This window comes from Drosophila mauritiana, chromosome 3L (genome assembly GCF_004382145.1).
Source record: "Drosophila mauritiana strain mau12 chromosome 3L, ASM438214v1, whole genome shotgun sequence".
In the NCBI taxonomy this organism is placed as follows: domain Eukaryota; kingdom Metazoa; phylum Arthropoda; class Insecta; order Diptera; family Drosophilidae; genus Drosophila; species Drosophila mauritiana.
The window spans coordinates 8731798-8746789 of NC_046669.1; the positions used below are offsets into that span (position 1 = coordinate 8731798).

Here is a 14992-nt window from a genome sequence, read left to right on the forward strand (position 1 = left end):
AGTTCCATAAATATTACAAACGATTAGGCGACTTCAAAGAGCGCTCCCCCGATTCCACGAAGAAAAGACCCATTCCCCATTGCCGTTCCCTTTCCACGTAACACTATCAGCAGCAAGATGGGTGCCGTGCCCCCCAGTTCCGTGGGAGGAGGTCACCAGAACCGCTCCACACGGTGTTACGAAAATGGCGATCCATCTGGCGCAGCGAGTGCAAGCGGGACGGCGTAACGCTCGCTGATAAGCGACCAATGGCAGGGAGATACACATACACACATAACCCGACGCAGAGGAAGTGGAAGCGAGAGAGCGGGTGAGTGGCACGCCACTTGAGCATGAGAACAGGTCGCGCAACTACCTGAGGATCGGGATCGGATCGGATGGGAGCGGTAAAGTGAAGAGTGAAGAGTGAGCGGGAGGAACCCAACCGACCGGATTCTGGCAGAACTGAAGTAGTGCTCGCTCTGAGATTCCGAGAGACAGTCTCAATCTGGACAGCAAAGCGATCAGTTCGTGTTCCAGACGTCGATTGCCCACGGAATAATATCAACATATATCTGCGTATCGCAAAAAGAATAGATTAGGCACATAGCTCCACGAAGACCCCAAATATGTTGACCTTGCCCAACATCGCCGATCTGCGCCTGCAGCAGCAGATCGCACAGGAGATATACCGCCAGCAGATTATGCAACGTTTACCCGGTAAGTGGAGCACTCCCTGTGCCCGTGATTTGCCGTCGGCTAACCCAAAGTGTCTACCACAGATCCCCTCTGCGGCCTGTTGCCCAACTTTGCCGGACACTTTGTGCCACCGCCGCCACCGCCGCAACCCACTTTGCCCGGCGATGTGGAGGCCAAGCTGGAGAATAACGAACTGTGGCAGCAGTTCCACAGCATCGGCACCGAGATGATCATCACCAAGTGCGGCAGGTTGGTACCATTTTAAAGTCAACTATTTGCTCGCCCCCATCAGCTTATCTCCCATTGATAAGCCTTCTGCTTACTCTTAAATCTTACGGCGCAAACGTGTCACTAGCATCCATTAACCAACGCCTCCATCCCTTTCAGACGCATGTTCCCTTCGATGCGGGTTTCCCTCAGTGGACTGGAGGAGGAGGCCAGCTATTGCGTGCTCCTCGAGATGGTGCCCATTGGCGACTGTCGCTACAAGTTTTCCGGATCCCAATGGGTGCCGGCCGGAGGAGCCGAGCCCCAGAGCCCACAGCGCATGTATCTGCATCCGGAGAGTCCGGCCACGGGAAAACATTGGCAGTCCCAGGCTCTGCTCTTCAGCAAAGTGAAATTGACGAATAATACGCTGGATAACAATGGTCATGTAAGTAAACTTTATCAAGAATATTACATAAACAAATTTGATCTTTTGTTCTTGAGTAGAAATATATCTTTGTATATCATAAACTGACTGACTGTATTTTTCCGTCTTTCCAGATCGTCTTGGCCAGCATGCACAAGTATCAGCCGCGTCTGCATGTCATACGTACCTCTGATCTCGGCCAGATTCCCTGGGCCCCCCAACAGGCCTTTGTTTTTCCGGAGACGGAATTTATAGCCGTAACGGCTTATCAGGTGCGTGGTGCTATATAGCAGTCTAAATATGGCACGTGATAGCTAATCCTCTTGTTTGCATTGCAGAATGACCGCATAACCAAGCTGAAGATCGACAACAATCCCTTTGCCAAGGGATTCCGTGAGTCGGGTCAGTCGAGATGCAAACGGAAGATCAATGACTCGCCACCGCCAACGCAGCCCGAGGTAAACCAGGTGGATCGAAGCCCGGTGACATCGCCGTTAGCCAAACGGTTGCGACTCGTGGAGGAATTTCCCCAGCACCATCATCACCAGAGTCATCAGAGTCATCCGAGTGTTCCTATGCAGCGTCACTATCTGCTGGATGCTCTGGAGGCCAATTTCTATGTGCCAGCGCCACCGCCGCCGGCCATCGAGTATGCCAGGCACATCGGTGGTGCTTATCCAAGTTGGGCCTACACACCGCCATCGCCGGCCTCCTCCGTCTCATCCTCCTCGGCGGGCTCCACGAGCGGCGAGTCCGCTGCCGACCGAGAGGCAGATGCCGATGCCGACACCTTTGTAGATGTGGTTGGAACCGCACCGGTTGCTCCTCCGCCTCCATCTCCGCCTGTGCCGACCACTGCTACTGCCCCTGCTCCGTCATCCAGCGATCCGACGATGGCCAAGCCGAAGCGCAGCAGCTTCAGCATCTCGGACATATTAGGAACCAGCTCGTCCATTTAAAACTATCAAGTGCAGACGGGTGCATGTGCTCCCGTTTGGCTTGGAATCGGTGCCTTGTACATTTAATTAGCGTTTAGTTGCCATCGTCTGCGTAGTGTCTAAGTTGAATTGTGATATTTTGCAGTTAATTAGGATTTCCAGGTATTTGCCATCAGTATTTATCGTATTTATTATGCAATTTTAATTGTTCACATGATTTCGTAATGGATTTATTGTCTTTGGCATTTTAATGCGGCATAAATAAAATTGTACGTACATACACGTACCCAATGAATTCGATGGAGCTTATTCTAGGATGAAACAATGCGCGGAATGTGGAGCAATTAGATGGGACAGATGCGAAGAGCTTCCAGTTCGAAGATCTGAATAAATTCCCCAATAACTTCCCATGACTGCGCTTCAAATCCTGTTCCTCCAGCAATTTGTGCATGCTGCATGCCTTCCATTTGCCTGTCCTCGCCGAATACATAATTCGGCGTGGTTCTGCCTTTGGTTTCGGTTTCATACATATCTCCCGCATGCGAGGCATAAAAACCAGTTCCTCCAGACCCCACACCCGCCTGCCTCTCCTGCTCCACATTCTTGTGAAAGCAAGAAGGTTTCTAAGAGCAGAACAACCCACCGGCAAGCAGCAAGATCGGCAGCAACAACATGGTCATGGGCTTATCAGCAGATCAGAGCGAGCCGCATCTTAAACGCTGGCGCCGGCGCCAAGTTAAATGCGCTGATTGAGCGCCACGATCACCGACAATCCTGGCGAGCAGTCCAATTCAAATACCCAATCCACAATCTCCAATCCCCAGTACCCACTCCGCACTGCAGCGTGTAATTGATGTTTTCACATTGTAGTTGTTAGCGAAACTGTGGCCATTTACATACATACATGCAATTGTCCGGGTGTCCCATCACACATCTCCATGCTATCGAGCGGAAACGAGGCGGCTCCTTTGATGGACCAGTCCGCCAGTCGCAAGTGTTGGCCCCAAAGAGAGCCGGCTAGATGATTGGCCAAACAGGCAATCTTCGACGGTGGCATTCGCTTCAATTCGCGTTAACAAACAATTGTTAAGAGCAAGGACCACAATGCCCATCGATACCCACACACGTAGCTGCAACCTGTTTTTTGGCCCATTCATGTTGCCGCTGGAAGTGTTTATGGGCTCCACATTAGCCACACTGCATATTCATGTTAAACGTCGCCAAAAGACTAACGACAACGTTTGGCCCATTGTGTTGTTGCTGTGTCTGATGCTGCGCTGCTGTTGTTGTTGTTGCCCTTACCTTTACCTGAAATTTATTGAATTCTCATTTGGGGGCATCCGCTGGCGCTGGAGCCCAGAAGAGAGAGTCCATGTTTGGGGCCGGAGCAAAGCAAACGTTCGCATGTCAGCGGCAAATGAGCTCCGACCCGGGCTCACTCGGCGATCTGCCAGCGCAGATAAGCCAAGCTATCCCCTTCAGCGGGCATGTGTAATTTCCTTGGAAATTAATGTTGCGGCGGCCAAAATCAAAGTCACGGGCAACATATTTCGCTGGCGACAATTTTATCGGCAGCACAATGAAATCATTTGGAGCCGGCGACGACGTTCCCATTCAACGCTGGCGATATTATGTCTTTGCCGCAGTTTGACAGTCGCATATGTTTGGCGCTCTAATTGCTTTGGTAGTTCGGAATCCTTTATTGCAGAAAGATATCAGTTAACAAAAAGAACGTCCAATCGGTCAGTTGAGTGTGGTGATTACGAAAACAACAATGTTGATCAAGATGTTGTGCTATTCAAGTTTATATGCTATCGCCAGTGCGCATGTGGGGACGACGGTGCCAGTGATTGGGATTATTGAACTCAACCAATCGGGTCAAATCAAAGCCAGCTGGCACTATAATGGGCGGCTTAACTCCGCTCAACTCCTTTCGAGCTGGTGGTGGTATGGGAATGCTCGGAAAGGGAGACACATACACCTTCTCCACGGATTTGTCACTTTTTGGAGGAGGCGTGATTTTCTGAAAGATAACGTTTATAGAAAATAATTTAATTTAAACATGAAACATACTTTTGCCGGCTCCAAATCCTTCTTGTCCGAATCCTTGTCAAAATAGGCCTCCAGGGCCATTGAAAACTGCTGCAAGCGAGAAACCTTGGCCTGGCAACGTTTCTGCTGCGAATCGATCCAAATTTCGGTGAAGGCGTGCTTTTGTAAGGCCTCCGTTTCGGGATTGGAGGTGCTCAGGTGCTCTTTCAGGATTGTTACTGAGTGGTCCAGGTCGAAGTGTTCCATGCATGGTATCTGATTCGAGGAATGTTTCGGAACATCTCTAGGGCAACAGGGCACTGGTCCCGGCTTCTGCTCACTGATCGGCGAAATCGTAAACTTCTTAGGAGACTTGAAGCGGCCAGCAGCCTGTGTGGCTTTGCCAGCGGAGATGCCATCGCAGGCGGATGAGTCGCTGGAATGGACCTCCATAACGGGCGACTTTGTTTTTACGAAGACGCCGGAACGCGTGGGCTTCAAAGTATTTCCTGAGACCTGGGCCAGCTGGGCGGGTGCATCAATCTACTGGGGATTATCTTACACTATGGGCTATATAAAAATCTATTCTACTTGCCATTTCTTCCACGAAAGTCTCATCCGCCGAGCCGGAATCCAAGTCCGCGGCGCTGTCGCAGTCCCTTTCCGAGAGCGAGAGACTAAGGTTGTCCATTATATCTTCGCTTTGGTCCAACGAGTGGAAGGAGTCATTGTCGTCGGTGTCCGAGTGACTGTTATCAAAAAGATCGCTCATTTTTATGCTTGTTATTGTTAAATGTTTAAGTCGCAAATCTGTTTTATCCGAATGGCGCAAAAGTCAAAATGACAACAACTACCAGGGCTGCCGAGCTATTGCTACCTGTCACTCCCCAAAAGGCTTATATGCACGATATGAATTTATCTTCGTTTTGTTCTGCTTACAGCCCTGATTAATAATTAAATATTCATAATAAAAAATAAATTAATTAAGTTTTATCTAGAAAAACAAGACATTTAATGTGAATTATAAAAAGGAAAATTATTTATATATTTGAGACATATATTTACCACTCGCGCTGCATTCATTTTATTAAACAATTTAGAAAGCTCGCTGTTTTGACTGTAAAATGTACTAAATTTATTATTGACAATTAGCATCTTCAAGATTTGTTACCATTTAACATATAATGACGCTATAACAAAAATGCAATGTATAGGCACCCTAATGGAAAAGCGGACATACTGCAGTACTTCGTTGAGCTTGGCAACTCCCTCGTTAAATGGCGCGTAATTATTTGAATTTGATTTTGTGGTTTGTCTTGGAAGAAAGACAAGTATGCAAATATCTAGCCGTTAACAATGCTGCTGCATTTTGCACTCAATAGAGTTGTAAACAAAGCCCGGACAATGTGAACGTAAAGGATGTGCGTACTTGACGACGGCCATTGTGCTCCGGTTATGATTGTTCCCCTTCGAGTATTTTCGAACTGATCCACAGATTTGCCCATATGATCATATACATATGCACCAAACCCATCCGGTGAGCACTGTAGTGGACCTGCTTATGTGGGTGATTTTCATTATCCTCTAATTGTTTGTGCCATTGTTCACGCGATAGGTTTGAGAAATTACACGCTTTGTTAATTGTGCCAGCCCAAAAGGGTCGCCCTTCCACATATGCAAAGTATGCATTTTCCAGCCCACATGTGAGCCCATTTGCATAAACTGCTTTCACGGCCTTTGTTGTCCGTTGGCCAATCTTCCTGCTATTGAGCCTCATCTTGGTGGTGGGTTTGTTCTGCTCTAGTTTAAAACCCCAGCTTAGTAGGGTTGGCTGGTGGACGGTACAGGTCGATTTCGGAACCCAGACGACCTGGGTCGGTGCCGGTGCATCCGTTTTATGGCTTGGCCCCGGCGACACGGCGACCTTTCTTTGCCACGCTTTGTTGCATTCTACTCGCGACCAATATATTTGCATTGGCCAACAATAAAATCTCAAGTACCAGCGCATTGTTGCCATCTTGTTTGCCTAACGCCGGGCGCAGACTAGACTGAAGTTCCAGAGATCGGCTCAGACGCTGGCTCTCCGGGATTTGGGATCTACTCTAGTTTCCTAAGTGCTTTAAATTAATCCCAATAGAGAAAATCTTGAGGGTTTCAGTTGGTTCTTATTATATCGCTATCAATATGTAGGCATTGAAAAAAGAGTTTTAGGAAACAAGATTTGAAAGTTTCCAAATAATTTATTTAACTTAAAGTATCTTTAGTTTAATTTGCTGTATATAATGGCATAAAGATGAAAAACTCTTCTTAAACTAAGAAAACTGTAATTTATTAATCAATATGTTTAGTTATTAAATTCCTTGTAGCCATTAGAATCCCTATTCTTTCTCGAATTGAGACTTGAATTTGAAGTGGCAGCCACGCGTGCTCCGTGTAAAATGCTTTTCCAACTCATTAGCACCGACAGTGCCAGTTCCCCCTAATAACTAATTAACTTTCGTTTAGGAAACAATTTCCCCCTTTTCTTTTCCGAGTTCCCCAAATTCGTGTTTACACAACAAAAATGCTGCTCGACAAAGTGTATCTAATTTCATAGGCCAACAAAAAGAGGCAACTTGCAGCGGCCGGGCAACAAATGTGGCAGCGTAAAAAGCAACAGCCATGGTGCATTAATTATCCGGGGGACCTGCGACATCTGCTGCATGCCGATGGCTGGGGCTGGGGTCTGGGGGAGGGGCACGTCCATTTAATGAGGCATTCATTGCACTCGCAACCTTGCGCCTGTCAACACACGCACTCGCACACACGGCCGACATCTGTCACCCGTTTCAGTCCGGGATCCCCTATAAAACCGCAGGCCAATAGATCCGAACTGATCCCCAGAGGCATAGACCTACAAACTACTACAAACGGCAACAATTTCAAATCGATTTGGTGCACTGAAAGAAAATGATTGACTTTGTACACCAATATGGTTTAGACTCAGAAACTGAGGCAAGAGTTACACTTACAACTTTTCTGCTGACTTGTACTATATCAGGATTTTAACATATAGAAGGTCTAAACATTTAAATTACAATAAATAACAATAAATAAATATAATGTTGATGTAATCTGCACTTAAGTATCTCAAACCCATTTCTTCCAGTGTGCCAAATTGATTCAACCGTGTTTGTTTTTCCGATGACTGGGCGGGCAGCGGTGTCTGCACCGCCCCTGTGTCCCTCGAATCCAGACGAGACGTGGGTGGTGACGCATGTCATCGTAAACTTCATCATTGGCTCCGTTCAGCCCTTCGGCAGTTGGGCTAGATCCTCCGGCTCTTTGGCCGTTTGACTCTGCAGATCTTCGGCAACTTACATAACGAATTGTGTATTTTCTTTGGCTTCGTCTCAGTCTCTGCCCATTTCATAAATATCATGGACCTCCGTCTCCGTCTCCGGCTACGGATCCGATTCTCTAGGGTAGCATCCGATCCGAGCAAGAGAGGGCTGCAACCGAATTTCATGCCTTGTCGAGCTATTTAATTGCAAACAAATTATGTTCTAGCCAGTCGCATCTCTGTGTGGCTAATGGATGTTGCGGCGGAGGATGCCCTGATGATGTTGTCGAAACCCGAACGTTTATCTTGTAAATTGGTTGGGATTAATGTCTGGCGGAAGTTGTGATTTCCAGACCAAGATCGGCCAATGATAGAGGGCCAACTGACGGTAGTATTTTTCCTATGTTCAGATATGTTCATTTACCTACAGCGATGGCGTTCTGGCTTTGAGGGCTCAGCCCAGCAGGAGGATCTATATAATCCTAATTGAAATAAAACAAATTGATTCTCTTATATTTTAGGCTAACTTTAATGGCTTAACGTTAAGCGGAACTTAAGTACTAATCAGGCTAGAATCTGTATAATATCAAAATGAGTATATATAATGTTTTTGAGAACTTAATCTGTAGGCAATTAAACTATATGTATTCCCCGTTTTAAAACTTTAATATCTCTAACTTCCTCCCCCCAAAATGGCCGATATGCTGAAGCCCTTGCTCCTTGTAGATGGTTGCTCCGGTGGCTGTTCCTGCGTAGACTGCTCCAAGGTGCTCGTTTCACTGCCCACATCCAGTTCGAGTTCGTCGGCTCCCACCGACTCATCGGAAATGAGATCCGCACCGGAAACGCCTGGTGGAAGGTTCAGGCCAGGATGTGGGCCCAGACCCGCCTGTATCATTGCTGCTGGTGGATAGAGAGGTGAGGCCTGAATCGCTCCTCCGTACTCATGGGGTCTCCCAAAGTAGGTACATGCCAAATCCACAAGCGATGGCCTCAGCAGGCTCTGCATATTCTGCTGAAAGTGCTGCATGAAAACGCTGGAGGCACTCCTCGCCTGGAGAGGATGCGGATGCGAATGGAGATGGGGCGGTGGGGAGCCCAGGGCCAGAGGACTGGCGCCAGGCACCGACTGATCGTCCAGCGATGATGATAAGGAGCAGGCGGAGCCATTTGATCTCAGGCGCTTGATTTGCGGACCATCCGAATCGCCGATCGACGATGTTCCTCCGGCTGTCTCAACGCCTCCTTTCGTTGGCGACATGTCAGACTCGGATTGCGACTGAGAATGGGATAGTGACGGCGACTGATCTTGATCCTCGCCCGTTGGCGATGAAGACATCTTGCGTTTGCAGCGCGATTGTCCCGTTTCGCGGAAGCCCTTGGCAAACGGATTGTTGTCGATCTTCAGCTTGGTGATGCGATCGTTCTGCGGAAGAAGGCAACAAGACGAGCGTGAAATATGACGATTGCCGCCAGCATAATCTTGGGCAACGGGGAGATCGAGAAGGAGAAGGAGACTCATCACATAAGTCACTGGCGTCCAGTAGCTGGCGTTAAGTAACATGGCCACTTGACACCAGACTGTGTTCTCCAGTTCTCGGTGCTCAGTTCCACTCCAGATGACTTGACAACTTTGTGATCTTTCGGATCTTACTCAAACCGAATCTCCGATCTCTCGGCGATCTTGCTAATTAGAGGCAGACTGGCGTCGGCTGTCAATGGGCCCAGACCTAGACAAAAACACAGCGAGGCGCTCAAATTTACAAGGATGTGGCTATCCAACTTCCTAAAACAACAATCCGACCCGCTGACTTTCTGCCTGCCCTGCCCACCAACTACACGATCTACGATCCCGCATCTCGCATCCCGGAGGCGTTCCATGCTAATTCGAGACGTTGACCAAGCTACCCACGGCGTGAGCGATCGCCGCTCGTTTGCCCAAAATTAACCAATTAGTGTGATCGTTTCCAGTCTCTTTGCTCAATGAATTGGCAAAAAAAAAAATGCGCACACAAGTGGGAAGGCTAACTTCGAGGACACATGACTCGAATACTCTTGGCGAAACATTTTTGTTAAATACCTAATAGTGCGATTTTGGACAGCCTTGGATAAGTCGCTTTAAAGCATATGAATTAATCAATGATAGGATATCATGAGGTGATTTTGAACTAGGAGGGATTCTCATCATGGGACAAAGATATCTTCACAGCTTTGAGCTATTCTCATTTCCAAAAGAAGATCACAAACGTGTTGCTCAAATATTGGCGCCCATTGAGAGGGTAAAAGGAGTAGGGATGGCGATGGCACCACTTACCTGGTAGGCTGTCACGGCCACAAACTCCGTCTCGGCGAACACAAAGGCCTGTTGGGGGGCCCAGGGAATCTGCGCCAGATCAGCGGTGCGTATGACGTGCAGACGCGGCTGATACTTGTGCATGCTGGCCAGGACAATCTGCGAATGGGGATGGCGAAAGGGGATTGGACTTGGATTAGTAACTGGAGACGACTTCAAAGCCCTGGCCGCACTTACATGGCCGCTGTTGTCCAGCGTGTTATTGGTCAACTTGACCTTGTTGAACAGTATGGGCTGCGCCTGCCAATGGGCACCGGTGGCCGGACTGTCCGGATGCAGGTACATCCGCTGGGGACTCTGCGGCTCGGCTCCTCCGGCCGGAACCCACTGGGAGCCGGAGAACTTGTAACGGCAGTCGCCAATGGGCACCATTTCGAGGAGCACGCAGTAGTTGCTCTCGTCCTCCAAACCGGAAACACTCAGTCGCATCGAGGGGAACATGCGTCTGTTTGGGCGAAATTAAATATCAAGGACTCTTATTATAAAAGAAATGAAAAACATCAAAAAATTCGTTTACATAAATTATTATTATTAATACAGATATGACTTTAATATCGTAATTATATGGCTTATTAGTTACTTGTAGACTATTTGATAGAAGGAGATTTTCAAAGTAGTTATAAAACCTAGCATAACTTTATCACAGATATTTCCCTTCTCAATATTACCAAATCGTTGGTATACTGTTTTCCTACAACTTTTTCCTGTGTGCCCGATGAGCGGGGGAAGTCCAGGAAAACGCCTGGAAAACCTTAGAGCCTTTGTTTACCGAACAAACTCAAATATAGTCATGCTAGATCGACAAAAGGAGCCCATGCCCGTTCCAGCGTGGGCGTTACAAATATTTAATTGTGAGATTTCCCTTCCATGCGCCATGTAATTAGGCCTGGTCAAATAGAGATTGCCCGGAGGAGTAGGGGCCGTTTTCCCTGTGCTAACAAGGATGCGAGGCCCTGACCCTCGCCTCCAACTCCAAGTCGCTGCCGCAGGAACAGCAGGTGGTCACGGCACTTGGCGCCAGGCCGAAAAATGTTTGCCCTTCGTCCTCATCCTCAACTGCGTCCTCATCCTCGAGTGGTTTCTTGTTTTTGGCAATGATTTCGTGTTTCCCTCAACCGATGATTAATTAATTGAACGCCACAGCGCCTCGGTTTGCTAACGTTTAATTTGATTCTGGCTTCGGGACTGCCTTTTCAGCTCCGTTGAATTCCATTAGAGCACAGCACCGAAATATTTCGACATTTGTGCGGTTTAGAATTTCATTTTCAATTTGCTTGCTCTCAGTTTTTGTTTATTGTTTTTTTTTCTTTATTTTTTGGCAAGAGTCCGCTGTCTGGATTTGGACAAACGATTTGTTAAGATCGATATCTTTGGCGCGTCTGCGCATAATTACCAGTGGAATTTTCTACTGCGAGTGAGGAGCATGCTGACCACTTGACGGCATTCGACTTGGCGCTTGACGCTTGGCAGGTGCAGGGACACAGTCCAGGAATGCGACGAAAGATCTGATCCCGGACTCCCGAAGGTTACTCGGGAAATATCCACAACTCACTCCAATGTTTACCCTACAATTCCCCATAAATAGCTGTTTAAAATTCAAAGAATTAGCATATTTAGGAAATTAAGAGTGAGACTATTTATTAATTGACAGCTATAAAAATGGAAGCAAACGACATAAATTTTGAACTCTTCAGATCGTAAGCCAGTTTTGAATGAGACTACTTGGAATAACATTTCCTATAAAATGTTAGAGAAAGGGTAAAATATTTTCTTTTTTCTTTCTGCAACTAAAAGTTTGAATCCAACTGAAAATTCTGGTTATATTTGCGCTTCTCATCGAGGTTACCGTGTCGCTTCTGTTTGCCGCCTCTCTTGGCGCTTCTCATTTGGCCCAGTTGGTGAGTGGAGGAGCCCACACAGTCTAAAAGCATCGTGACAAAGTCATTTCATTTGCCGCCAGTATCAGGCATTAAGCGATACGGTTTGTTCTATCTAACTTTAATGGCCGTCTGCGCTTTTACCACCCAAAAAGATGGAACGGTTCAAGTGGCAAGCGGAGCCCAGACAAGCAACTAATTAGTTTTTATGAGCGCCACTTGGCATAGGCATAGGTTTTGGACTTGGGATCGCATCCGAATGGGAAATGAAACGGGGATTGGGATGCGATTGGACAGACGGTGGCACTCTGGCGCCTAATCATTAAAAATTCAAATCGATTGCATCGCGACCTCTCCACCGATGCCCATAAAACATTTTTGATGAGCATAAAAAGTATTTAATACGCAGACTTTATGAATAATTCATGGCATATATAAAACAAAAGGGTTGTTCGTGGCTCGAAGTGTATTCATTCAATGCATTTCGAGACCAAAAGTTTATGTTAATGCGTTTGGGAACCCTTTTCGATCGGCTCGAACTGAGGGCAAGTGTGAAATTGCTCGTATCTGTCGACAAGCTGTGGTCACTGTCACTGCCAAAAGATACAGATATGTACGAGCATCTTATAGAATGCAGAACGCGAAGATATTTCGGGGCCGCAGGTTGTTCGCTGCGCAGACAGGCGCCACAATAAAAACGCTAAGAGCTACAAAGATGACGACAAAGTATCCTTGACGCGAAGATTTATGCCAGGCGAGGCATAAAGGAGCGCCGCCGCACCGACAGGACGTCCCACTGAGCTCGGCGTTCGCCCGATCGGTTCAGATGGTCGGTCTACAATAAATTACGATGACGCCACTTTACGCACATTCGAACAAGTGCCGGACACTTTTAGGTAGTCGCCTTTGTGCAAGTAGTCGTGCATCTGATCTGATACTCGTAGATACACGATAAACTAGCCCCGGGCGATCGCGCTATGCCTTTGATTCGTACTATCTACAATCTGGGCACGCAAAGTGCCGGCGAACTTGTCCGCTTTACGCCTCGCGCGATAGCCGATGTCCAGTGCGCATCAACTTGGCTGTACCTGCAGCCGCTTTTCCATTTCCCGATTTTCAATTTTCGATTTTCACATCCTGCCGACGTAAGTGCATCCTTCCGCCTTGTTTGCCTGTGAAAATCGTTGTCGCGACGCCGCTGTAAACAATTTGCAGGCGCCTGCGTCTAATGAGCGTTTAACAGCAGCACATCCTCGCTGGACTCTACTGGATCGGATCGGTTGGGATCGGAATCGGGATCGGGCCAGGGATCGGGCTAGGGATCGTTATAGGGTGCTTTAAGTGCCCGCGCCCGTTGGCTGGTTTATTATTCTTTGCCCTGCGTCTGGGGTATTGGTTTTCATGTTCGTGCTAATGCATCGCCCGATCTCTGTTTGTTCCCGATCTCTAAAGTCTGTATCTCGAGATTCCCCCACTCTTGGCTTCTAATTTTCATCATCAAAGATCTTTTCTCTCTGTTCTAAACCTACCTGCCACTTTTGGTGATGATCATTTCCGTGCCAATTTGATGGAACTGCTTCCATAGATCGTCGTTCTGCAGGGTCATCTCCACGCCGGGCAAGGTGACTCGAGGTGGCATGATCACGTGCCGAGGCATCGGAATTGGCAGCATCGGCGGAAACGGATCTGAAAAGAACAGTAGTCAATAGGGGGCTTAGAGGTAAACGAAAGCTCAATCAATCTAACCACTTTATCATCAACGAAGGGAATTAGGAATTGTTAAAATTATGTAAACTATATATTTTATAGAAACATTTTAAGATGGTAATGGTTGCCATTAGTTAAGGAGCGTGGGTCGGAATTAAAGTGTGACATTTCTGACTTATCCAAAGAGATCTTACAACATAATGCCATATTATGACTGACATATTTGTCATAAAAACAAACATGGGGTAATATAAAAACGTTTATTTGGCGAACAAGGAACATCGATTCTTTGCCGATTACCAAAGTTAATGCCCTCCATTAGGTATCCACAAAATAAGGAGCCATACTTTGGCAAACGTGATTACATACAACGATTTTGTTTTAGGGGTACGCTGATCCCGAAATTTAACGATCGTCGGCAACAAGAAAAATGCATTTGATATCAAGTTTCTCGATCGGCGATCACTTTCCCACATTACTCAGCTTTATGATCGTCGCGCCATAAACACTGCTACTCGTACACACCCCGCTGATCTTGGCCAGCTTTGGTGGGCTAAGACAGAAACAGAAACAAAAGCAGTTTGCCAAAAGTTACGGCCATTAATGCTAATGATGGCTAACAGCTTTGCCGCACGCTTAACGGGGCGGATGAGTGATATGTGGGGCAAGCAGCTTACCTGGTATGCGCTGCATGATCTGCTGGCGATAGATCTCGTGCGCTATGTGCTGCTGCATGCGCAGATCCACCAGCTCGTTCATGGTGATCATGATGTGTTGGGTCCAAAAATAGTACTAAGTCTGTGCCCGAAACTTCTTTGTTTGGCGTTTGTCACTTGCACAATTGTTCCACCACCACACAAAAAGCACTGTCACAACATATGGCGGTGTCTATTTTTTTGGAGCCCGGGTTTACTTTTTAGCCGAGCACGAGACGCCGCCGATTAGCGTCAATTATGCAAATCACGGCACACAAAAGTCTCTCATGTGCGTGGGTGTTAATTTGATTAGGCCCGGTGTCGCGTACGTGGGTTATTATTTTACCACAATATATTGAGAGATTTTTTGTATCTTTGGGCGACGGTCGTGTCTTGAGCTCGCCAAGTTCGCATTTCAACTGAGCAAGTTCCGCTGGCAGAGCGATCTCTCGATCGAGCTGAACGGAACGAGCTTGACTCGTTTCCGTCTTGAGCCATTGATCGAGATTACCTGCTGCTCACAATCGATTGGCTGTGGCAGTGTACGGAGTGCGGGAGCTAGCCGTCCCGCTCTGGTTTGGCACCTCCATTTTGAAAAAATCCTCTCGATTTTCCAGCTGCCATGGCTCCGCCCACGAAGCGCTGGCCATCTCACTCTCTCTTTGCATTGTGCTAGCTCGCTCTAATTGAGTTTAATTCTGAAGTGCGAAGTTGCACAGTCAGCGGAGGAGCAGCAACATGTTGCTTCTGGGTCCAT

General features: G+C 47.4%; 3 protein-coding genes across 3 annotated transcripts; 1 reads left to right on the top strand and 2 right to left on the bottom strand.

Moving 5' to 3' along the window:
• Positions 1 to 469: 469 nt before the first annotated feature.
• Positions 470 to 2545, top strand: LOC117141301 (T-box transcription factor TBX3). Its single transcript, XM_033304681.1, has 5 exons — positions 470 to 699; positions 762 to 927; positions 1066 to 1333; positions 1447 to 1584; positions 1651 to 2545. The coding sequence occupies exons 1-5, from the start codon at positions 609 to 611 to the stop codon at positions 2269 to 2271; spliced, it is 1284 nt and encodes a 427-aa protein (XP_033160572.1). The 5' UTR covers positions 470 to 608; the 3' UTR covers positions 2272 to 2545.
• A 1381-nt stretch (positions 2546 to 3926) lies between these two features.
• On the bottom strand, positions 3927 to 5129 carry LOC117139881. The gene is made up of 3 exons (XM_033302549.1): positions 4877 to 5129; positions 4324 to 4824; positions 3927 to 4273 (listed from the first exon to the last, which is right to left on the bottom strand). The coding sequence occupies exons 1-3, from the start codon at positions 5051 to 5053 to the stop codon at positions 4055 to 4057; spliced, it is 897 nt and encodes a 298-aa protein (XP_033158440.1). The 5' UTR covers positions 5054 to 5129; the 3' UTR covers positions 3927 to 4054.
• Positions 5130 to 8108: 2979 nt separating this feature from the next.
• Positions 8109 to 14708, bottom strand: LOC117140761 (T-box-containing protein TBX6L). Its single transcript, XM_033303842.1, has 5 exons — positions 14218 to 14708; positions 13363 to 13519; positions 10134 to 10401; positions 9918 to 10055; positions 8109 to 9029 (listed from the first exon to the last, which is right to left on the bottom strand). Exons 1-5 carry the CDS (start codon positions 14306 to 14308, stop codon positions 8277 to 8279), a joined length of 1407 nt encoding a protein of 468 aa, XP_033159733.1. The 5' UTR covers positions 14309 to 14708; the 3' UTR covers positions 8109 to 8276.
• Between the last annotated feature and the right edge of the window lie 284 nt (positions 14709 to 14992).